The sequence below is a fragment of the Ranitomeya variabilis genome, chromosome 1 (assembly GCF_051348905.1).
Source record: "Ranitomeya variabilis isolate aRanVar5 chromosome 1, aRanVar5.hap1, whole genome shotgun sequence".
NCBI lineage: Eukaryota > Metazoa > Chordata > Amphibia > Anura > Dendrobatidae > Ranitomeya > Ranitomeya variabilis.
In genome coordinates, this window is record NC_135232.1 from 1,122,380,952 (window position 1) to 1,122,405,473 (window position 24,522).

The 24,522-nt window shown below is 45.7% G+C and overlaps 1 gene segment (V, D, J or C); it reads right to left on the reverse strand.

Moving 5' to 3' along the window:
* Window positions 1–13,072, reverse strand: part of LOC143793365 (Ig kappa chain V-III region PC 4050-like) — a 32,167-nt gene extending 19,095 nt beyond the window's left edge. Inside the window, 2 exon segments of the V gene segment in view lie at window positions 10,989–11,075; window positions 12,817–13,072. Coding sequence covers window positions 10,989–11,037 — 49 coding nt within the window.
* Between the last annotated feature and the right edge of the window lie 11,450 nt (window positions 13,073–24,522).

Below are 24,522 nucleotides of genomic sequence, written 5' to 3' on the forward strand. Positions count from 1 at the left end.
TAACGGTGAGGTAAGAGGAAATGACAAACACAGAAATGAACCAGGTTCAGCAAAGAGAGGCCAGCTTACTAATAGCAGAATATAGCAAGATAACTTATCTGGTCAACAAAAACCCTATAAAAATCCACGCTGGAGATTCAAGAACCCCCGAACCGTCTAACGGTCCGGGGGGGAGAACACCAGCCCCCTAGAGCTTCCAGCAAAGGTCAGGATACAGATAGGAACAAGCTGGACAGAAATACCAAACAAAAACAAAAGCAAAAAGCAAGGAAGCAGACTTAGCTTGAAAAACAGGAACCAGGATCAGAGGACAAGAGCACAACAGATTAGCTCTGATTTCAACGATGCCAGGCATAGAACTGAAGGTCCAGGGAGCTTATATAGCAACGCCCCTGAACTAACTTCCCAGGTGAGGATATAGGAAAAGACAGACGCTCCAGAGTCAAATCACTAATGACCACTAGAGGGAGCAAAAAGCAAAATCACAACAGCTCTGGTACTGTTTCCAGGAATAGTTTCTTCACAAAGAGTCCTTTTCTTGGTAAAACCAGTAGAGGGCACCTTTAAGAGGGTGCAAACTATTTACAAGGAGTTTGTAATCATGCATTGTTCATGATTCAGCAGTTCATGGGAACGTGTGCAAAATTAGAATACAAACGCAAAAACAAAAAGGCAAAAATAGGGATCCCGGGTAAACGAAGGGATCCCTTTAAGAGTTAACCCTAGTCGGATTGTAGCAGCAGAGAAACACATGGAAAGACAAACAGTTAACTATGTACAGTTTCAGGTTTCCGAGGTTTAGTTGGACGGCTTCCAGGGCTGCACCTGGCTCTTAACCCTTCTTGGCCTGGGAAAAGTGAGGTCCAGGGTTACACCCAGTGCTGGACAAACGCCGTTAATCCATCTTTCATGTACGGTTAAGTCATGCGCAGCGATGGAGGTCTGCATAGCTTGAGTATGGGCATTTGCTGCAGCAGAGGTAGCAGCTGCTGCAAGATCAGTCACTGGAACGAAGTCAGCAGCTGTGGCACTAGCATTCGCTGGAGTGGTGTCGGTCATCAGGGCAGGGTCGACCTTCATACCTGCTTCCAATGCGGTCCCTCCGGTGCCAGTCTGCTCCGCCTCCGCTGGGGTCTGGAACGCTGGTTGCAGGGCCTTGGTTTCTGGCTTTGGAGCGCTGGGACTTCTTCCCTGCTCTGGACCAGATGAGGCTGCCAATAGGCATCTGGCGAGGCCCCAGATGAAGGTCTTCTTCCACCCGGCCTCAGTGCTCAGCTGTGCCTGCCGGAGTTGGTCGCTGAGCTCGTTTACTCCGGCCTGCAGGAATTCAGCATCAGCGGTGGAGGCCTGGTTACGGTGCCCCTCCGGGTAGCTGGGGGAGTCCTCTGCTCCTACCCCACGCTCCGGCTCCGGGTGGCTGGCCATGGCGTCCTCCATGTCACTGACTTCTTCTTCCTGGTCCTTTTCCCGCGCTCTTCTTCGTGGGCGGTTCCGTTCATTGCCTCCGCCCCCCATTGAGAATCAGGAGGCGGATCTTGGCTGCTGACGGACACGTCCTCAAGGTACAGAAATACTTAGACTGGGCGGCCATTGTCATTCACGCTCTTCAGCTTGTTGACGCCCACTTCCACGCCCTTCTTCTCCTGCGCTCTCCTCAGCGCTGTAATGGCGGCGGTTTTGGCGGGAACTTTTGGCGGCAAGTGGCAATACACAGCCTTTGCAATAAGTCACAGTCAAGGACAATAACTTAGAGTTCCAAGGCACACATGACCTGCTTCTTCAGGCTTAAGTAGATCCTGTTTGTGATGCCAAGTTGGAGCGCCCCCGCTGCCGCAGGGCCGAGGGGTACACGGTACCGGGCCTCTGAGTCTCTGCTCTGGGGTTGTCACGGTGGCTAGACCCGGTCCATGACCCTGCTGAGGGGCGTCCAGTGAAAATGGAGAGTGATGATGTTGTGGTGTGATGCAGGTCGCGGTCAATAACGAGGACACCAGGTTGCAGTCTCTTTACCTCTTTACTGAAGGCTTCAGGATCCTCAGACCAGAAGACGGTTAACCGGGCTGCTTGAGTCCGGCCGGTCCGATGGCACCTCCAGAGTTCCCTTTGCAGGTGGAAATCTGTGCCTACCTTCTAGCGCTTGTGTGTTGTAGTCCTTCCCTGCTGAGCTTACGGGATAGTCCTCACAACTGTTGTGTCTGTTTCTGAAGTTCCCTCACAACTCAATTGTGATGCTCTGCTTCGTCCCCCAGATGATATGGCTAAGACGCACCCGTATGATGGGTAGGCTCGGAGGTCTTCCGGGACCCTAGAGTCGCCCCTCTCCAAATGTTATCCCCTGTGTCTGCTTAGGTGATTTTGGGTGAGACAGCCCACCTAGAACTGACTGTCCTGCCGTATGTTTGAAGTAAGGCCTGGAGCTTAATACTTCCTCGGCGTTTCCGGCCACCGGCTGCGCGCCTCAGTAGGATGTTGCCTCATCTTACAGCATGACTCCTACTGGTGATTCTCCTTGTTGCATTGATCTCGTTTCTCACTCAGCACAATAAACCTCGCTTCTTGTCCTTTCTTGGGGTACCGCCGCAATGTCATGCAGGCGCGGTCCCGTAACGTTCCTTCTGTTCGCTAGGCCTCTGTCAGGATCCCACCCCTGACAGGGACCCCCCTGATTCTCCCCCTGCAACACCCTCTGCCACAGGATGTTGCCTGGTTCCAACCCAGTCAGCTTTCTCTCTAACTTCCTATCTAACCCCCAGTTTTACCAGATTGTGAGGAGTGGCCTAATACATAGCACCCTTAGCTCCCCCTGGAGGCCAGACTGTGAAGTGTATTGATGTCTGTGATACCTGGTCAGGTGAACTCCTTCAGTGCCATCAGACGTACCATAGCCCCCCTTAGCGGCAGAGCATCAGTACTGCAACGACCAGGACTCTGGGGCGCTGCACATGCAAATTTGCTAAGGTGTTAGCAACCTTATGTATATCCCCTGCACAACAATGCAGCTGGGGGGTGGGCAGACACACTCAGGAGAAGCTTACATTCTTTTCTTTACACGCTCTTAAGGTACCGTCACACTAAACAATTTACCAATGATCACGACCAGCGATACGACCTGGCCGTGATCGTTGGTAAGTCGTTGTGTGGTCGCTGGGGAGCTGTCACACAGACCGCTCTCTAGCGACGAACGATGCCGAAGTCCCCGGGTAACCAGGGTAAACATCGGGTTACTAAGCGCAGGGCCGCGCTTAGTAACCCAATGTTTACCCTGGTTACCATTGTAAATGTATAAAAAACCAAACAGTACATACTCACACTCTGGTGTCTGTCACACGTCCCCGCCGTCTGCTTCCCACACTGACTGAGTTCCGGCCGTAAAGCACAGCACAGCGGTGACATCACCGCTGTGCTCTGCTTTTACTTTACGGCCGGCACTCACAGTCAGTGCGGGAAGCGGACGGCGGTGGAAGTGTGACAGACATCAGAAGGTGAGTATGTACTGTTTGTTTTTTTACTTTTACAATGGTAACCAGGGTAAATATCGGGTTACTAAGCGCGGCCCTGCACTTAGTAACCCGATATTTACCCTGGTTACCATTGTAAAACATCGCTGGCATCGTTGCTTTTGCTGTCAAACACAACGATACACGCCGATCTGACGACCAAATAAAGTTCTGAACTTTCAGCAACGACCAGCGATATCACAGCAGGATCCAGATTGCTGCTGCGTGTCAAACACAACGATATCGCTATCCAGGACGCTGCAACGTCACGGATCGCTATCGTTATCGTTGCAAAGTCGCTAAGTGTGAAGGTACCTTTACAAGACCTTTGTTGAGGTGGATTAACACAATTGCCCCGTGCAAATTCCTCAGGCAATGGCCACATTTACAAATGAAAGGATGCTAATTGGAGCCATCAAAGTTGTCAGTTTGGACTAAGGGTCATTTGACCCTCTTTCAGGACTTCAGGGGGAGCTCGAAATTTCTGGGACTTCTAGTGTTAAGGCCGCAGCAGAGCAACGTGCCAGGTCTTATTTAGATGACTTGAACCCCAACTACAACCCCAACTGAACCCCAACTACAACCCCAGTTATTCAAAACCTTTAACTTCATCCTCCACCCCCACTGCCCCCTCCAACCTCCCTCATCTCTGCTGAGGACTTTGCCACACACTTTAAAAATAAGATCGACCAGACAAGGCAAGTCTTTATTGTTCAACCACCGCAACCCCTTTGTATACCAGACCAATGCCCAAACCCCATAACCTCCCTATCCAACATCACTGAAGGGGGGCTTAATTGTCTCCTCTCCAAATCGCACCTCACCACCTGTGCGCTCAACCCCATCCCATCCCACCTCCTCCCCAACCTCACCACCACACTTATCCCATCCCTAACCCACCTCTTCAACCTATCACTAACTTCTGGCACCTTCCCCTCTGCGTTCAAACATGCCACAAACACACCTATCCTTAAAAAGCCAACCCTCGATCCAACTGCTATGTCCAGCTATCGCCCAATATCGCTGCTCCCATTCGCTTCCAAACTCCTGGAGCAGCACGTCCATGCTGAACTCTCCTCCCATTTCTCATCTAACTTGTTGTTCGACAATCTACAATCTGGTTTCCGCCCCCATCACTCAACTGAGACTGCCCTGACCAAAATCACTAACGACCTACTTACCGCCAAAGCTACTGAACAATACTCTGTACTCCTCCTTCTAGACCTGTCCTCTGCTTTTGACACAGTTGACCACTGCCTCCTACTACAGATCCTCTCCTCCTTTGGCATCAAAGACCTCGCCCTATCCTGGATCGCCTCGTACCTTTCCAACCTCACATTCAGCGTCTCCCACTCCCACACTACCTCCTCATCCCACCCTCTCTCTGTTGGAGTCCCCCAAGGCTCTGTTCTAGGACCCCTACTCTTCTCAATCTATACACTTGGCTTGGGACAACTCATAAAGTCCCATGGATTCCAGTACCACCTCTATGCTGATGACACTCAAATCTACTTCTCTGGCCCAGACGTCACCGCTCTGCTGTCCAGAATCCCAGAGTGCCTATCAGCCATATCCTCCTTCTTCTCCTCTCGCTTCCTCAAACTCAATGTGGACAAATCTGAACTCATCATCTTTCCTCCATCCCACAAATCTTCCTTACCTGACCTATCTATCGCAATCAACGACATCATGCTTTACCCCGTACCCGAAGTCCGCTGCCTCGGAGTAACCTTCGACTCTGCCCTGTCCTTCAAACCGCACATCCAAGCTCTTTCCACCTCCTGTCGCCTCCAGCTCAAAAATATCTCCAGAATCTGTCCTTTCCTCAACCCTCAATCTACTAAAATGCTTGTGCATGCCCTCATCATCTCCCGCCTTGACTACTGCAACATCCTTTTCTGTGGCCTCCCTGCTAACACCCTTGCACCTCTCCAGTCCATCCTTAACTCTGCTGCCCGATCTCTCTCCTCGGTACTCCTCCGCTTCCCCCCTCTGCAAATCTCTTCACTGGCTCCCATTCCCTCAGCTTATCCAGTTCAAATTACTAATACTGACCTACAAAGCCATCCATAACCTGTCTCCTCCATATATCTCTGAACTAATCTCCCGATATCTTCCCTCACGTAATCTCCGGTCCTCCCAAGACCTCCTTCTCTCCTCCACACTTATTCGCTCCTCATCCAATCGCCTCCAAGACTTCTCCCGAATATCCCCCATCCTCTGGAACTCTCTGCCCCAACACGTCTGACTATCAACCACAGTCGGATCCTTCAGACGGAACCTGAAAACTCATCTCTTCAGGAAAGCCTACAGCCTGCACTGACCTCGCTGCCTCCTCATCACTACCGAAGCTACCGCCTCACCAACACCAGAGCTCCTGCAACCCCCAACCTACCGTCTCCTTCCCCATAATCCTGTAGAATGTAAGCCCGCAAGGGCAGGGTCCTCGCCCCTCTGTATCAGTCTGTCATTGTAAGTTTGTCTACTGTAAGTGATATCTGTAACCTGTATGTAACCCCTTCTCATGTACAGCACCATAGAATCAATGGTGCTATATAAATAAATAAATAATAATAATAATAATAATAATGACTTGGACATTACATTTATTGATGAACTGTGTCAGTTTGTAACATTTGCCAATTCATTCACAGACGAAGAGCCAAAAGATATCAGCACTGAACTTTTCATGTACAAGCTTATCATGGAAAAGGGTGTGCAGGACACTTTCCCAAATATTGAGATAGCTCTAAGGATATATCTAATTTTGATGGTAAACTGCAGTGGTGAGCGTTCCTTCTCAAAACTCAAGTTAGTTGAAAACCGATTAAGGACTTTCATGAAGCAGGAACGACTTGTAAATTTGGCTATCATGAGCATCGAGTCAGATATACTGCGTGAATTGGACTTAAGTGACATCATTAGTGATTTTTCAGCACGAAAATCAAGGAAAGTGTCTGGATTGTAAAAAATGAATGATTTTACCTGAATTACTCTGAGTAAATGATTTTTGTAAATAAACTTGCGTTCGTTTCATTTTGTGTTTTTGCATTACATATTGCAACACCTTGAAAAATGGCCCTCCCTCCAAAATGGGCCCCGGGCTACACACCTCTTAGATCGGGCCCTGAAAATGAGAACAATTCACAACTGCAACTGGACATAGATTTGTGAATCCATCTTCTGTACTAAACGACAAACTCATCTCTGGTAAATCTCCTTATTTTATTATGTTGATGCAAAGATATGAATGGATCAAGGGGGACATTTTGTCCATGTAAAGAAGGCATCTAGAAGTTCTTATTCAGATCTGAATTACAGTGAATCAGAAACACTGAAACAAGTACAGAAATGAGAGCCTGAATTATTAGTGACATCCCAGCTGCTGGCCCCTGACCGATGTGTCATGGCTAGTGTTGAGCATTCCGATACCGCAAGTATCGGGTATCGCCCGATATTTGCGGTATTGGAATTCCGATACCGAGTTCCGATATTTTTGCGATATCGGGAATCCAGATCGGAATGCATATTCACGTGTAAAAAAAAGAATAAAAATAAAAAATAGGGATATACTCACCCTCTGACGCGCCCTGGTTGTAACCACTGCAACCGGCAGCCTCCGTTCCTCAGAATGAGCGAGTGAAGGACCTGCGATGACATCGCGGTCTTGTGACTGGTCGCGTAACCGCTCACGTGACCGCTCACGCGACCAATCACAAGCCGCGACGTCATCGAAGGTCCTTCACTCGCTCATTCTTAGGAACGGAGGCTGCCGGTTGCAGCGGTTACAACCAGGGCGTGTCAGAGGGTGAGTATATCCCTATTTTTTATTTTTATTCTTTATTTTACACATGAATATGGATCCCAGTGCCTGAAGGAGAGTTTCCTCTCCTTCAGACCCTGGGAACCATCAGGATACCTTCCGATACTTGGTGTCCCATTGACTTGTATTGGTATCGGGTATCGGTATCGGCGATATCCGATATTTTTCGGATATCGGCCGATACAATCCGATACCGATACTTTCAAATATCGGAAGGTATCGCTCAACACTAGTCATGGCTTATTAACCCCTTCAAGACGCAGCCATAACATTTTTATTTTTCAGTCAATATGGCCATGTGAGGGCTTGTTTTTTGCGGGACAAGTTGTACTTTTGAAAGACACCATTGGTTTTAGCATGTCGTGTACTAGAAAACAGGAAAAAAATTCCAAGTGCGGTGAAATTGCAAAAAAGTGCAGTCCCACACTAGTTTTTTGTTTGGCTTTTTTGCTACGTTCACTAAATTCTAAAACTGACCTGCCATTTTGATTCTCCAGGTCAATACAAGTTCATAGACACCAAACATGTGTAGGTTTTCTTTTATCTAAGTCTTAAAAAAAATTCCAAACTTCATTAAAAAAAATAAATAAATTGCATAATTTTCCGATACCCATAGCATCTCCATTTTTCGTGATATGGGGTCTGGTGAGGGCTTATTTTTTACGTGCCAAACCAAAGTTTTTAATTATACCATTTTGGTGCAGATACGTTCTTTTGATCTCCAGTTTAATGCAATGTAGCGGCGACCAAAAAAAACATAATTCTGGCGTATCAAATTGTTTCCTTCTACGCCATTTAGTGACCAGATTAATCCTTTTTTTATTTATATATCTGGGGATTCTGAACGCAGAGATACCAAACATGTGTAGGTTTGATTTTTTTTTTTATTATTGTTTTATTTTGAATGGGGCGAAAGGGGGGTGATTTAAACTTTTATTTTTTTATTTTTTTTTCATATTTTTTAAAACTTTTTTTTACTTTTACCATGCTTCAATAGCCTCCATGGGAGGCTAGAAGCTGGCACAACTCGATTGGCTCTGCTACATAGGAGCGAAGCTCAGATCGCTCCTATGTAGTAGATTTACTGCATTGATATGAGCGCCAACCACAGGGTGGCGCTCATAGCAATCTGGCATCAACAACCATAGAGTTTTCAAGGTAACCTTTGGTTGTTATGCCGACTCATCGCTGACCCCCGATCACGTGACGGGGGTCAACGATGGTCTCATTTCCGGCCCGATGGCCGGAAGCGCCGGTTAAATACCGCTGTCAGCGTTTGACATTGGCATTTAACTAGTTAATAGCGGCAGGTGAATCGCGATTCCACCCGCTGCTATTGCGGGCACATGTCAGCTGTTCAAAACAGCTCACTGCGGGCTCACTGCCAGAGAGAAATCATTTTCTGATCCCGTCCCACTGAACCTGTCTGGGATCCCGGAATGGATAAATGCAGGTAAGAAATAGAGATGTCTGTGCTGCTGTATCCGTGCAGCCACTCAATTCTTACTATGATCAGGCAGTGTTTGAGCAATGCTCAGCCTAATCTCTACATTTGTAGCAGTCTCTGATATAGAACAAGCGATCAGATGGTCTCATCTTCATGTCGAATAAGAAAGGCCCACCTCCAGGTTTTTGTGGGCCCTGGACGAAAGAGTCTCAGTGGGCCCCTTTAACGCATACCACAATTCATGATGCACAGATACGGCAGAAAAATGTAGGTACAGTACAATGCCAAAGATTTCACTTCTCACATTACATGAGTGATATCTATTTTAAATTCTACAATAGCTCAGAAATCGGACAGTATAGTCAATGAGAAAAACCCAAATGAAATGCAGTTTGGGTAATTTTACTCATATGATTTACATTTGTGCTCAAAAGTTTACATACCCTGGCAGAATTTTTGCTTTCTTGGCCTTTTTTCAGAGAATATGAATGAGAACACCGAAACCTTTTCTCCACTCATGGTTAGTGGTTGGGTGAAGCCATTTATTGTCAAATTACTGTGTTTTCTCATTTTAAATCATAATAACGATCCAAAACATCCAAATCACCCAGATCAAAAGTTCACATACCCCATTTCTTAATACCATGCATTGCCCCCTCTAACATCAATGACAGCTTGATATCTTTTGTGCTAGTTGTGACTGAGGTTCTTTATTTTCTCAGATGGTAAAGCTGCCCACTTTTCTGGCAAAAAAGCCTCCAGTTCCTGTAAATTCCTGGGCTGTCTGGCTGGAATTGCACGCTTGAGATCTCCCCAGATTGGCTCAATAGTATTGAGGTCAGGAGACTGAGATGGCCACTCCAGAACCTTCAATTTGTTCTGCTGTAGCCAATGACAGGACAAAATGGCTATGTGTTTTGGATCGTTATCATGTTGGAATGTCCAAGTACATCCCATTTTCATATCCAAGAGTCTGTCTGGACACACACTGATTACAAGCAAACAGGTCACAGGTGAGGATGTTACCTTTAGTAGCAATTCAATCCTATTAGTGTCAACTTTAATGCATGCTACCAGGCCAAATCACCAGGACTGAACTTTTGATCAGGGTCATTTGGTCATTTTGGGCTGTCATTATGATTTAAAAAGAGAAAACTCAGTAACTTGGCAATAAATGGCTTCGCTAACCATGAGTGGAGAAAAATGTTTGGTGTTATCGTTCATATTCTATGAAAAAAAGGCAAGAAAGCAAAAATTATGCCTGGGTGTGTAAACTTTTGTACACAACTGTATGAACAAAAAAATAAATTTGCAACAGGGGAAAAGCCTGACTGACCATCAGAGGTAGGATAGACTGTGATGATCCACAAGGCATTTGCTATGGAGTGTATCCACCACTGTCCTTGAAGTTAATGATAATTATATAGTCAGATGGAAAAATCAATAATTTTAATTATATTTGTTCCACATTTTTAGAATCCATAGTTTTCATATTTAGAAATTATTTCACTCTTAAAATCAAGGCAGTAATGGAGGATGATGCAGCTTAGTAAAAACTGTAAATGTAGATATTTATTTTCACTTTTTTTAATTCTGCATTAACTCAGACAACTGTCTATTCTGGTAATTCAGGCCGCATCGTCCATGGCGTCACCAAACAGAAACAGTTATTTAATCCAAGAGAAAGTTGCAGCTGAGCAGTTACTGACAAAGACAAAAACTATGAACTTTTTTTTTATATAAAAGTCAATGACAAGGTGTAAATAAAAGAGGAAGGAGGTTTTTGTGCGGCTCTGTATCACTGTGTGAGTGGATGCCCATAATCATTCTGACAGTAATAATCTGCTGCATCGTCCTCCGTTACTCCCATTATTGAAAGAGTGAAATCATTTCCTAATCCCGTCCCACTGAACCTGTCTGGTGAGTGGTGGCGAAATACAGGAGAAGCTTTGGCTGTCCCTCTTTTATCTGGTACCAGTTCACTTCATATTTAGAAATAGCCTTATAATAAGTGCTGGAACTGGATGTACATGAGATGGTGACTGTTTCTCCTGGGAAAGTGGAGATATAACCTGGAGTCTGAGTCATCACAATCTCTCCACTTCTGACTATGGATACAAAAACAGCAGATTAATACACAGATCATACAGCCCTCAGGACGGAGCCATGTGATCATCATACTGCAGTACAGCAGAGCAGACAGTGCGGAATGTCACATTACCTGGAATATAGAGGGAGAAGATACACAGTGCGTACAGCAGGGCTGGCATCTTTGTAAAATCCTGCAATAACTTGCTAAGGCGATTTGCTGAAATTAGAAGACATTGACAAAGAAATAACCAAAACTTTGTTTATGCAAAACAGATGAGTACAAGAAATGCAAATGCTTTCCTTCCTGGTCCTTAATTTACAAATAGAGCATTCATTACTGTAGCCTATGTGGTGACAATATATTCTGCAGAGTTGCACGTATATATTGTACTTACTGAGACTCTCAATCTAATTTCACTCTCTGAGATACCTAAACATTCAAATGAGGTGAATTAGGCTTTTACGAAACTATCCAAATGTTTTTAAAGCGTGAGTGAAATCACAAGTTAACTTAGGTAGAACATGTAAGAACCATGTAGAGTTAGCCATTGCAACCTGTGTCTGGTGGTTTAAATTTGTGTTTTGTATAAGATTACACAAATAACTGAGTGACCAAGTTATTCAGAATTATAGATCTCTGAAACCATTCATGAAATGGTTGTCCACAACTGGTCAACCTCTTGTTACTTTCTCTGGTGCCCATCAAAAAAGACAAACACTTGATGCTTACCTACTAGAGTGGCACCTTTCCTGCAATTTCACCCAAATCCTCTTACTGGCTATTGCTGAATTCTATTTACTCAAACTGATCACTGTGTCACTGTCAGAGGTAATAGATAGTGATGAGCAAGTATACTCGTTGATCGGGTTTTACCAAGCACGCTTGGGTGGTCTCCGAGTATCTGTGACTGCTCGGAGATTTCGTTTTCCTTGCTGCAGCTGCATGATTTACGGCTGCTAGACAGCTTGAAAACATGGGGAGATTCCCTAGCAAACAGGCAACTCCCACATGTACTCAGGCTGGCTAGCAGCCGTAAATCATGCAGCTGCATCAACAAAAACTAAATCTCCGAGCACTTCCAAATACTCGGAGACCACCAGAGCATGCTCAGGAAAATTTGAGCAACGAGTATACTCGCTCATCACTGGTAATGGTCTAATTTAAATGGTGCGAAAAAAATTAATAGTGACATTGAAATGCAGCAACCATTGATCAAGCAAGCAACAGCTGCTTGCTCTCCTTTCACGCTCTTTCTCCATATCAATTAAATCACCACTCCTGCATTTTTTTATTTTACCGCTGGAGTTCTGCTTCTAATTTGAGGTCCCTGAATCTACTCTCAAACTCACCCTCCGGCGTCTTTACATTTTTTTGTAGATAGAAGAACCTGGCACTCAACTTAATACTTTGTGAGAGGTTTTATTTTGTAGTACCAACAAAACGTTTCGGTCCCTAAATTCGGGACCTTCATCAGTTACTACAGTGTAAGAAAACAAATAAATACATTTACATTGTGAATATGCAATGCAATGTGGAACAAAGTCGATCCGAGATATGACGCCATATGGAAAATAATTTTTTAGAAAAGGGTATAAAAATGCAGGATAGACCACAATAGTATAAAGGCATGTGTGACTGAGGACAGAAAAGAAGGAAGAGGACATACCCTACTTGTGGGCTTATTGGACAGAGCCCAAAGGGGATTAGGCTGTGTGTTTGTGCTGGGCTAGGGACATAGAAAAATGGTCATGAGCCCGTGTAACTAAAAGGTATGTGGCAGGTGATGTGATTAGCATAGGGGATACATACCAGTAATCTGGGTTTTAAAGCCGTTAAAAGTCAATGCGCTGTAAAAACAATGCGGTGAAGACATAATCAATAGCCAAACAGGATATGCGGTTGGCAGTAAGCCATGATAAGAGATGGCTGCCGCATTGGTAAGTAATAGGTTAAATACCTTGTAGCTGTGTGCTTAGAGTGTGCTCCTGGCCCAGACACGAAATCCACCGCTCATCTGTAGGGGCAGAAAGCTGCACGTCTGAAATAGACCGGGGATGGTACCCTCGATCTCAGAGTGACGTGTCCCGTGAAACCGGAAGTGGAAGATGTATGGCCGTGCGTGTCATCTGTTGCTGGAGTGTACATAGTATACGGCTCATCAGGGATTGCAGACACTGCAGTGACATGCTAGTGGGAGGGGAGGCACTAAGGTGTTGGTGGAATGTGGAAGCAGAGTGTATGAATGCTGAGTGCAACGGAAGAGGGTGAAAGAATCCAGTGATGTGGTTCCAGTGGGAGACGGATGTGCCCATAATCCAGCAGAGCAATTGTTGCATCAATATAAGCGGCTCTGCAGGAGAAAAAGAAGTAAATTAGATGCATGCTGATGTAATAAATATATATGCTGGAGACAATAGATTGAGAGATGGAATATCAGGCATTACAATATCCATAGGAGGCAAATAAAGGCAAATAAAATGCAAAATGAGACTGAAATACATTTACAAATGGAGAACGGTATAGATATATACGAGATGTCAGAGAGGCTGTAATGTGAAAAACGGGAGGAGGGGAGGGGGCCTCATATAAGGGATGCTAGGTCATAGTCCCTATTTAGACCTTTTGGATGAAGGGTTTCCAAAGTGTGAATCCAAAACGCTTCTCGGTGTTTAAGAAGCGCAATCCTGCTTTTCCCCCCCTGTCATGTTCAATCACCTGAAATTTCAGGTGAGTGATGTTATGTCCCCTGGTGACAAAATGAAATGGGATGGGTAGGTGTTGTGAATTCCGCTCTTGGGCCCCCTCCGGTGGTTGTAAGTGGCACTTTTGTGAGTTCTGCTCTGGTGGTTTTAAGTGGAACGGCTGATCCTTGGATTTAGCAGTCAGCAGCTGCTTCCACTGATCGTCTATTCTGGCTCGGCTATATAGCCTGGCTCTATCCTTCAGCCAATGCCAGTTGTCAATGGTTCCTGGTTGGATTCACATCTCTGCTTGGATTTCCCTGATATTCTGTCCAGTTCAGCAAAGATAAGTCCTTGCTTTGTTCTTTTGCAGTCCACATTTTGTGGACTTTATCGTTCAGCTCATTCTATGTTTTTTTTAGTCCAGCTTGTCAGTATGGATTTATTCAGTTAAGCTGGAAGCTCTGGGAAGCAGATTTATCCTCCACACCTTTAGTCAGGTGTGGAGATTTTTCTAAACTCTGTGGTGGATTTTTCTAGTTTTTTAATACTGACCGCACAGTATTCTGTCCTATTCTATCTATCTAGCTAGATTGGCCTCCTTTGCTTCATCCTGGTTTCATTCTGTGTATGTCATTTCCCTCTCCACTCACAGTAAATATTTGTGGGGGGCTGTCTATCCTTTGGGGAATTTCTCTGAGGCAAGATAGCTTTCCTGTTTCTATCTTTAGGGGTAGTTAGTCCTCCTGCTGTGACGAGGTGTCTAGGGAACATCTCACGGCTACTTCTAGTGTTGAGTTAAGCTCAGGAACTGCGGTCAGTACAGGTACCACCTCCTCCAGAGCTCGTCCCATGTTGCTCCTAAACCACCAGTTCATAACAGTACAACTGGCCAAAAATGAATTAAATGCATCTCAAAAGAAGGAAAAAAAAGTTCTGAGCCATTTTTTTTTCTGCAGTCTGTTTTGTCTTTTTTTCCTCTTAATCTCTGGGTGGTTCAGGATTTTGGCGCTGGCATGGATGTTCAGGGTTTGTTTTCTCGTGTTGATCAACTTGCTGCAAGAGTACAGAGTATCCAAGATTATGTTGTCCAGACTCCGGCTTTAGAGCCTAGAATTCCTACTTCTGATTTGTTTTTTGGGGACAGATCTAAGTTTTTGAACTTTAAAAATAACTGCAAATTGTCTTTTGCTTTGAAACCCCGTTCCTCTGGCGATCCCATTCAGCAGGTTAAAATTGTCATCTCTCTGCTGCGTGGTGACCCTCAGGACTGGGCATTCTCCCTTGAATCAGGGGATCCGGCATTGCTTAATGTAGACGCATTTTTTCAAGCGCTCGGATTATTGTATGATGAACCTAATTCTGTGGATCATGCAGAAAAAACCTTGTTGGCCCTGTGTCAGGGTCAGAAAGCGGCAGAATTATACTGCCAGAAATTTATAAAATGGTCTGTGCTCACTAAATGGAATGAGGATGCTCTGGCAGCAATTTTCAGGAAGGGTCTTTCTAAAGCCCTTAAAGATGTTATGGTGGGGTTCCCCACGCCTGCTGGTTTGAGCGAATCTATGTCTCTAGCCATTCAGATTGATCAGCGCCTGCGCAAGCGCAAAGTTGTGCACCATATGTGTTATGGTTCTCAATGGCAAGAGAACATAGCCCAGCAAACATACGAACTAGCTCTTGGAAGGATGGAAACTAAACTGACCATGAACTAAACCTGCCGCACAACTAACAGTAGCCGGGTAGCGTTGCCTGCGTTTTATCCCTAGACGCCCAGCGCCGGCCGGAGGACTAACTAATCCTGGCAGAGGAAAATATAGTCCTGGCTCACCTCTAGAGAAATTTCCCCGAAAGGCAGACAGAGGCCCCCACATATATTGGCGGTGATTTTAGATGAAATAACACACGTAGTATGAAAATAGGTTTAGCAAAATTGAGGTCCGCTTACTAGATAGCAGGAAGACAGAAAGGACACTTTCATGGTCAGCTGAAAACCCTATCAAAATACCATCCTGAAATTACTTTAAGACTCTAGTATTAACTCATAACATCAGAGTGGCAATTTCAGATCACAAGAGCTTTCCAGACACAGAAACGAAACTACAGCTGTGAACTGGAACAAAATGCAAAAACAAACAAGGACTAAAGTCCAACTTAGCTGGAAGTTGTCTAGCAGCAGGAACATGCACAGAAAGGCTTCTGATTACAATGTTGACCGGCATGGAAGTGACAGAGGAGCAAGGCTAAATAGCGACTCCCACATCCTGATGGGAACAGGTGAACAGAGGGGATGATGCACACCAGTTCAATTCCACCAGTGGCCATCGGGGGAGCCGAAAATCCAATTTCACAACAGTACCCCCCCCTCAAGGAGGGGGCACCGAACCCTCACCAGAACCACCAGGGCGATCAGGATGAGCCCTATGAAAGGCACGGACCAGATCGGAGGCATGAACATCAGAGGCAGTCACCCAAGAATTATCCTCCTGACCGTATCCCTTCCATTTGACCAGATACTGGAGTTTCCGTCTGGAAACACGGGAGTCCAAGATTTTTTCCACAACGTACTCCAACTCGCCCTCAACCAACACCGGAGCAGGAGGCTCAACGGAAGGCATAACCGGTACCTCATACCTGCGCAATAATGACTGATGAAAAACATTATGAATAGAAAAAGATGCAGGGAGGTCCAAACGGAAGGACACAGGGTTAAGAATCTCCAATATCTTGTACGGGCCGATGAACCGAGGCTTAAACTTGGGAGAAGAAACCCTCATAGGGACAAAACGAGAAGACAACCACACCAAGTCCCCAACACAAAGCCGAGGACCAACCCGACGCCGGCGGTTGGCAAAAAGCTGAGTCTTCTCCTGGGACAACTTTAAATTGTCCACTACCTGCCCCCAAATCTGATGCAACCTCTGCACCACAGCATCCACTCCAGGACAATCCGAAGATTCCACCTGACCAGAAGAAAATCGAGGATGAAACCCCGAATTACAGAAAAAGGGAGACACCAAGGTGGCAGAGCTGGCCCGATTATTGAGGGCAAACTCCGCTAAAGGCAAAAAAGCAACCCAATCATCCTGATCTGCAGACACAAAACACCTCAAATATGTCTCCAAGGTCTGATTCGTCCGCTCGGTCTGGCCATTAGTCTGAGGATGGAAAGCAGACGAGAAAGACAAATCTATGCCCATCCTAGCACAGAATGCTCGCCAAAATCTAGACACGAATTGTGTACCTCTGTCAGAAACGATATTCTCCGGAATACCATGCAAACGGACCACATTTTGAAAAAACAGAGGAACCAACTCGGAAGAAGAAGGTAACTTAGGCAGGGGAACCAAATGGACCATCTTAGAGAAACGATCACACACCACCCAAATGACAGACATCTTCTGAGAAACAGGAAGATCCGAAATAAAATCCATCGAGATGTGCATCCAGGGCCTCTTCGGGATAGGCAAGGGCAACAACAATCCACTAGCCCGAGAACAACAAGGCTTGGCCCGAGCACAAACGTCACAAGACTGCACGAAGCCTCGCACATCTCGAGACAGGGAAGACCACCAGAAGGACCTTGCCACCAAATCCCTAGTACCAAAGATTCCAGGATGACCTGCCAACGCAGAAGAATGAACCTCAGAAATGACTTTACTGGTCCAATCATCAGGAACAAACAGTCTACCAGGTGGGCAACGATCAGGTCTATCCGCCTGAAACTCCTGCAAGGCCCGCCGCAGGTCTGGAGAAACGGCAGACAATATCACTCCATCCTTAAGGATACCTGTAGGTTCAGAATTACCAGGGGAGTCAGGCTCAAAACTCCTAGAAAGGGCATCCGCCTTAACATTCTTAGAACCCGGCAGGTAGGACACCACAAAATTAAACCGAGAGAAAAACAACGACCAGCGCGCCTGTCTAGGATTCAGGCGTCTGGCGGACTCAAGATAAATTAGATTTTTGTGGTCAGTCAATACCACCACCTGATGTCTAGCCCCCTCAAGCCAATGACGCCACTCCTCAAAAGCCCACTTCATGGCCAAAAGCTCCCGATTCCCAACATCATAATTCCGCTCGGCGGGCGAAAATTTTCGCGAGAAAAAAGCACAAGGTCTCATCACGGAGCAATCGGAACTTCTCTGCGACAAAACCGCCCCAGCTCCGATTTCAGAAGCGTCGACCTCAACCTGAAAAGGAAGAGCAACAACAGGCTGACGCAACACAGGGGCGGAAGAAAAGCGGCGCTTAAGCTCCCGAAAGGCCTCCACAGCAGCAGGGGACCAATCAGCAACATCAGCACCCTTCTTAGTCAAATCAGTCAATGGTTTAACAACATCAGAAAAACCAGCAATAAATCGACGATAAAAATTAGCAAAGCCCAAAAATTTCTGAAGACTCTTAAGAGAAGAGGGTTGCGTCCAATCACAAATAGCCTGAACCTTGACAGGATCCATCTCGATGGAAGAGGGGGAAAAAATATATCCCAAAAAGGAAATCTTTTGAACCCCAAAAACGCACTTAGAACCCTTCACACACAAGGAATTAGACCGCAAAACCTGAAAAACCCTCCTGACCTGCTGGACATGAGAGTCCCAGTCATCCGAAAAAATCAAAATATCATCCAGATACACAATCATAAATTTATCCAAATAATCACGGAAAATGTCATGCATAAAGGACTGAAAGACCGAAGGTGCATTAGAAAGACCAAAAGGCATCACCAAATACTCAAAGTGGCCCTCGGGCGTATTAAATGCGGTTTTCCACTCATCCCCCTGCTTAATTCGCACCAAATTATACGCCCCACGGAGATCTATCTTAGAGAACCACTTGGCCCCCTTTATGCGAGCAAACAAATCAGTCAGCAGTGGCAACGGATATTGATATTTAACCGTGATTTTATTCAAAAGCCGATAATCAATACACGGCCTCAAAGAGCCATCTTTCTTAGCCACAAAGAAAAAAACGGCTCCTAAGGGAGATGACGAAGGACGAATATGTCCCTTTTCCAAGGACTCCTTTATATATTCTCGCATAGCAGCATGTTCAGGCACAGACAGATTAAATAAACGACCCTTAGGGTATTTACTACTCGGAATCAAATCTATGGCACAATCGCACTCCCGGTGCGGAGGTAATGAACCAAGCTTAGGTTCTTCAAAAACGTCACGATATTCAGTCAAGAATTCAGGAATCTCAGAGGGAATAGATGATGAAATGGAAACCACAGGTACGTCCCCATGCGTCCCCTTACATCCCCAGCTTAACACAGACATAGCTTTCCAGTCAAGGACTGGGTTATGAGATTGCAGCCATGGCAATCCAAGCACCAACACATCATGTAGGTTATACAGCACAAGAAAGCGAATAATCTCCTGATGATCCGGATTAATCCGCATAGTTACTTGTGTCCAGTATTGTGGTTTATTGCTAGCAAATGGGGTGGAGTCAATCCCCTTCAGGGGTATAGGAGTTTCAAGAGGCTCCAAATCATACCCACAGCGTTTGGCAAAGGACCAATCCATAAGACTCAAAGCGGCGCCAGAGTCGACATAGGCATCCGCGGTAATAGATGATAAAGAACAAATCAGGGTCACAGATAGAATAAACTTAGACTGTAAAGTGCCAATTGAAACAGACTTATCAAGCTTCTTAGTACGCTTAGAGCATGCTGATATAACATGAGTTGAATCACCGCAATAGAAGCACAACCCATTTTTCCGTCTAAAATTCTGCCGTTCACTTCTGGACAGAATTCTATCACATTGCATATTCTCTGGCGTCTTCTCAGTAGACACCGCCAAATGGTGCACAGGTTTGCGCTCCCGCAGACGCCTATCGATCTGGATAGCCATTGTCATGGACTCATTCAGACCTGCAGGCACAGGGAACCCCACCATAACATCCTTAATGGCGTCAGAGAGACCCTCTCTGAAATTCGCCGCCAGGGCGCACTCATTCCACTGAGTAAGCACAGCCCATTTACGAAATTTCTGGCAGTATATTTCAGCTTCGTCTTGCCCCTGAGATAGGGACATCAAGGCCTTTTCCGCCTGAAGTTCTAACTGGGGTTCCTCATAAAGCAACCCCAAGGCCAGAAAAAACGCATCCACATTGAGCAATGCAGGATCCCCTGGAGCCAATGCAAAAGCCCAATCCTGAGGGTCGCCCCGGAGCAAGGAAATCACAATCCTGACCTGCTGAGCAGGATCTCCAGCAGAGCGAGATTTCAGGGACAAAAACAACTTGCAATTATTTTTGAAATTTTGAAAGCAAGATCTATTCCCCGAGAAAAATTCAGGCAAAGGAATTCTAGGTTCAGATATAGGAACATGAACAACAAAATCTTGTAAATTTTGAACTTTCGTGGTGAGATTATTCAAACCTGCAGCTAAACTCTGAAAATCCATTTTAAACAGGTGAACACAGAGCCATTCCAGGATTAGAAGGAGAGAGAGAGAGGAAGGCTGCAATATAGGCAGACTTGCAAGAGATTCAATTACAAGCACACTCAGAACTGAAAAGAAGAAAAAAAAAAAAAAAATCTTCAGCAGACTACTCTTTTCTCTCCTTTCTCTGTCAATTAATTTAACCCTTTTGCGGCCGGTCAAACTGTTATGGTTCTCAATGGCAAGAGAACATAGCCCAGCAAACATACGAACTAGCTCTTGGAAGGATGGAAACTAAACTGACCATGAACTAAACCTGCCGCACAACTAACAGTAGCCGGGTAGCGTTGCCTGCGTTTTATCCCTAGACGCCCAGCGCCGGCCGGAGGACTAACTAATCCTGGCAGAGGAAAATATAGTCCTAGCTCACCTCTAGAGAAATTTCCCCGAAAGGCAGACAGAGGCCCCCACATATATTGGCGGTGATTTTAGATGAAATAACACACGTAGTATGAAAATAGGTTTAGCAAAATTGAGGTCCGCTTACTAGATAGCAGGAAGACAGAAAGGACACTTTCATGGTCAGCTGAAAACCCTATCAAAATACCATCCTGAAATTACTTTAAGACTCTAGTATTAACTCATAACATCAGAGTGGCAATTTCAGATCACAAGAGCTTTCCAGACACAGAAACGAAACTACAGCTGTGAACTGGAACAAAATGCAAAAACAAACAAGGACTAAAGTCCAACTTAGCTGGAAGTTGTCTAGCAGCAGGAGCATGCACAGAAAGGCTTCTGATTACAATGTTGACCGGCATGGAAGTGACAGAGGAGCAAGGCTAAATAGCGACTCCCACATCCTGATGGGAACAGGTGAACAGAGGGGATGATGCACACCAGTTCAATTCCACCAGTGGCCATCGGGGGAGCCGAAAATCCAATTTCACAACACATATGGTGGTATCCTCTGGGCAGAGTCCTGAGCCTATGCAATGTGATAGGATTTTGACTAGAGCAGAACGTGTTATGATCCTTAGTGGTTGAGGATCACAAATTACTCCAGCAAGGTAACTAAAAAGGACAAGCTCTAGGGAGGTGGAAAACTGGACTGACGGCAAATCTGAACCTATCCAAACACACTAGAGGTAGCCGGTGAACGTGCCTAAAATTCCTAGACGTCTCGAGCCAGCCTGAGGAACTAACTACCCCTAGAGAGAAAGAAAGACCTCTCTTGCCTCCAGAGAAATAATCCCCAAAGATATAGAAGCCCCCAACAGATAATAACGGTTAGGTAAGAGGAAGGCACATACACAGGGGTGAAAGCAGATTCAGCAAATGAGGCCCACTAATATTAGATAGCAGAAAATAGAAAAGGGATCTATGCGGTCAGTAAAAAACCCTTACAAAAATATCCACACTGAGATTTCAAGAACCCCCGCACCAACTAACGGTGTGGGGGGAGAAACTCAGTCCCCTAGAGCAACCAGCAAGCACAGAAATCACATTTTAGCAAGCTGGACAAAAAAACATGATGAACGCTGATAATCAGAAAAATGAACAAACAAGAACTTAGCTTGACTTGGAGAGACTAGGAGCAAGGTAGTCACAAGGAATCTGAAGAGCACTGAATACATTGATAGCAGGCAAGGAACTGAGTATCCAGGTGAGTTAAATAGGAAACCAACCAAGGATAACGAACCAGCTGATGCAGCCAACCTGCAGAAAGACAACAGTACACAGTACCGCTTGTGACCACTAGAGGGAGCCCAAAAATAGAGTTCACAACAGTACCCCCCCTTGAGGAAGGGTCACCGAACCCTCATCAAAACCCCCAGGGCGATCAGGATGAGCCGCGTGGAAGGCACAAACCAAATCGGCCGCATGAACATCAGAGGCGACAACCCAGGAATTATCCTCCTGACCATAGCCCTTCCACTTTACCAAATACTGAAGTCTCCGTCTAGACATACGAAAATCCAAAATCTTCTCCACCACGTACTCCAATTCGCCCTCGACCAGCACCGGAGCAGGCGGCTCTACAGAAGGAACCACAGGTACCACATACCTCCGCAACAAAGACCTATGGAACACATTATGGATGGCAAACGATGCTGGGAGATCCAAATGAAAAGACACCGGGTTAAGGATTTCCAAGATCTTATAAGGACCGATGAAGCGAGGCTTGAATTTAGGAGAAGAGACCATCATAGGAACATACCGAGAAGACAGCCACACCAAATCCCCAACACGAAGTCGGGGACCCACACCGCGGCGGCGGTTGGCAAAGCGCTGAGCCTTCTCCTGTGACAACTTCAGATTGTCCACCACATGGTTCCAAATCTGCTGCAACCTATCCACCACAGAATCCACCCCAGGACAGTCAGAAGACTCAACCTGACCCGAGGAAAAACGAGGATGGAAACCAGAATTGCAGAAAAAAGGCGAAACCAAGGTAGCAGAACTAGCCCGATTGTTAAGGGCAAACTCGGCCAATGGCAAAAAAGTCACCCAATCATCCTGATCAGCAGAAACAAAACATCTCAAATAAGTTTCCAACGTCTGATTGGTTCGCTCGGTTTGGCCATTAGTCTGAGGATGGAAGGCCGACGAAAAAGACAAATCAATGCCCATCTTAGCACAAAAAGTTCGCCAAAACCTGGACACAAACTGGGATCCTCTATCAGACACAATATTTTCAGGAATGCCGTGCAAGCGAACCACATTCTGAAAAAATAGAGGAACCAAATCGGAGGAGGAAGGCAACTTAGGCAAGGGCACCAAATGGACCATCTTGGAAAAATGATCACACACCACCCAGATGACAGACATTTTCTGAGATATTGGAAGATCCAAAATAAAATCCATGGAAATGTGCGTCCAAGGCCTTTTCGGGACAGGCAAAGGCAAAAGCAAACCGCTGGCACGAGAATAGCAAGGCTTAGCTCGAGCACAAATCCCACAAGACTGCACAAAGGAACGCACATCCCGCGACAAGGAAGGCCACCAGAAGGACCTAGCCACCAAATCTCTGGTACCAAAAATCCCAGGATGACCCGCCAACACCGAAGAATGAACCTCGGAAATAACTCTGCTGGTCCATCTATCCGGGACAAACAGTCTCTCTGGTGGACAACGGTCAGGTCTATCTGCCTGAAATTTCTGCAGCACTCGTCGCAAATCTGAAGAAATGGCAGACAAAATCACTTCTTCTCTGAGAATACCAGCCGGCTCAGAAACTCCCAGAGAGTCAGGCACAAAGCTCCTAGAACGTGCATCAGCCTTCACATTCTTCGAACCAGGCAGGTATGAGACCACGAAGTTGAAACGGGAGAAAAACAACGACCAACGAGCCTGTCTAGGATTCAGGCGCTTGGCAGATTCGAGGTAAATCAGATTTTTGTGATCAGTCAGGACCACCACACGATGTTTAGCTCCTTCGAGCCAATGTCGCCACTCCTCAAATGCCCACTTCATAGCCAACAACTCCCGATTACCAACATCATAATTTCGCTCGGCTGGCGAAAATTTTCTAGAAAAGAAAGCACATGGCTTCATCACAGAGCCATCAGAGCTTCTCTGCGACAAAACAGCCCCTGCTCCAATCTCAGAAGCATCAACCTCGACCTGGAAGGGGAGAGAGACATCTGGCTGACATAAGACTGGAGCCGAAGAAAACCGGTGCTTCAGCTCCCGAAAGGCCTCCACGGCCGCAGGAGACCAATTAGTCACATCAGAACCCTTCTTGGTCAAATCCATCAAAGGTTTAACCACGCTAGAAAAATTAGCGATGAAACGACGGTAAAAATTAGCAAAACCCAAGAACTTCTGAAGACTCTTAACAGACGTGGGCTGAGTCCAGTCATGAATAGCCTGGACCTTGACTGGGTCCATCTCCACAGTAGAAGGAGAAAAAATAAAACCCAAAAAGGAGACCTTCTGTACTCCGAAGAGACATTTTGAGCCCTTCACAAATAAAGCATTAGCACGCAGGACCTGAAACACCATCCTGACCTGCTTCACATGGGACTCCCAATCATCAGAAAAGACCAAAATGTCATCCAGATAAACAATCATAAATTTATCCAGATATTCTCGGAAAATGTCATGCATGAAGGACTGAAACACAGAAGGAGCATTAGAGAGTCCAAAAGGCATCACCAAGTACTCAAAATGGCCTTCGGGCGTATTAAATGCTGTTTTCCATTCATCTCCCTGCTTAATGCGCACAAGGTTATACGCACCACGGAGATCTATCTTGGTGAACCAACTGGCACCCTTAATCCGAGCAAACAAATCAGACAATAGTGGCAAAGGATACTGAAATTTGACTGTGATTTTATTCAGAAGACGATAATCTATACAAGGTCTCAAAGAACCGTCCTTCTTGGCCACAAAAAAGAATCCTGCACCAAGAGGGGAAGAGGATGGGCGAATATGTCCCTTCTCCAAAGACTCCTTTATATAACTCCGCATCGCGGCATGCTCTGGTATGGACAAATTAAAAAGTCGTCCCTTAGGGAATTTACTACAGGAATTAAATTTATAGCACAGTCACAATCCCTATGAGGGGGCAGGGCACTGGAC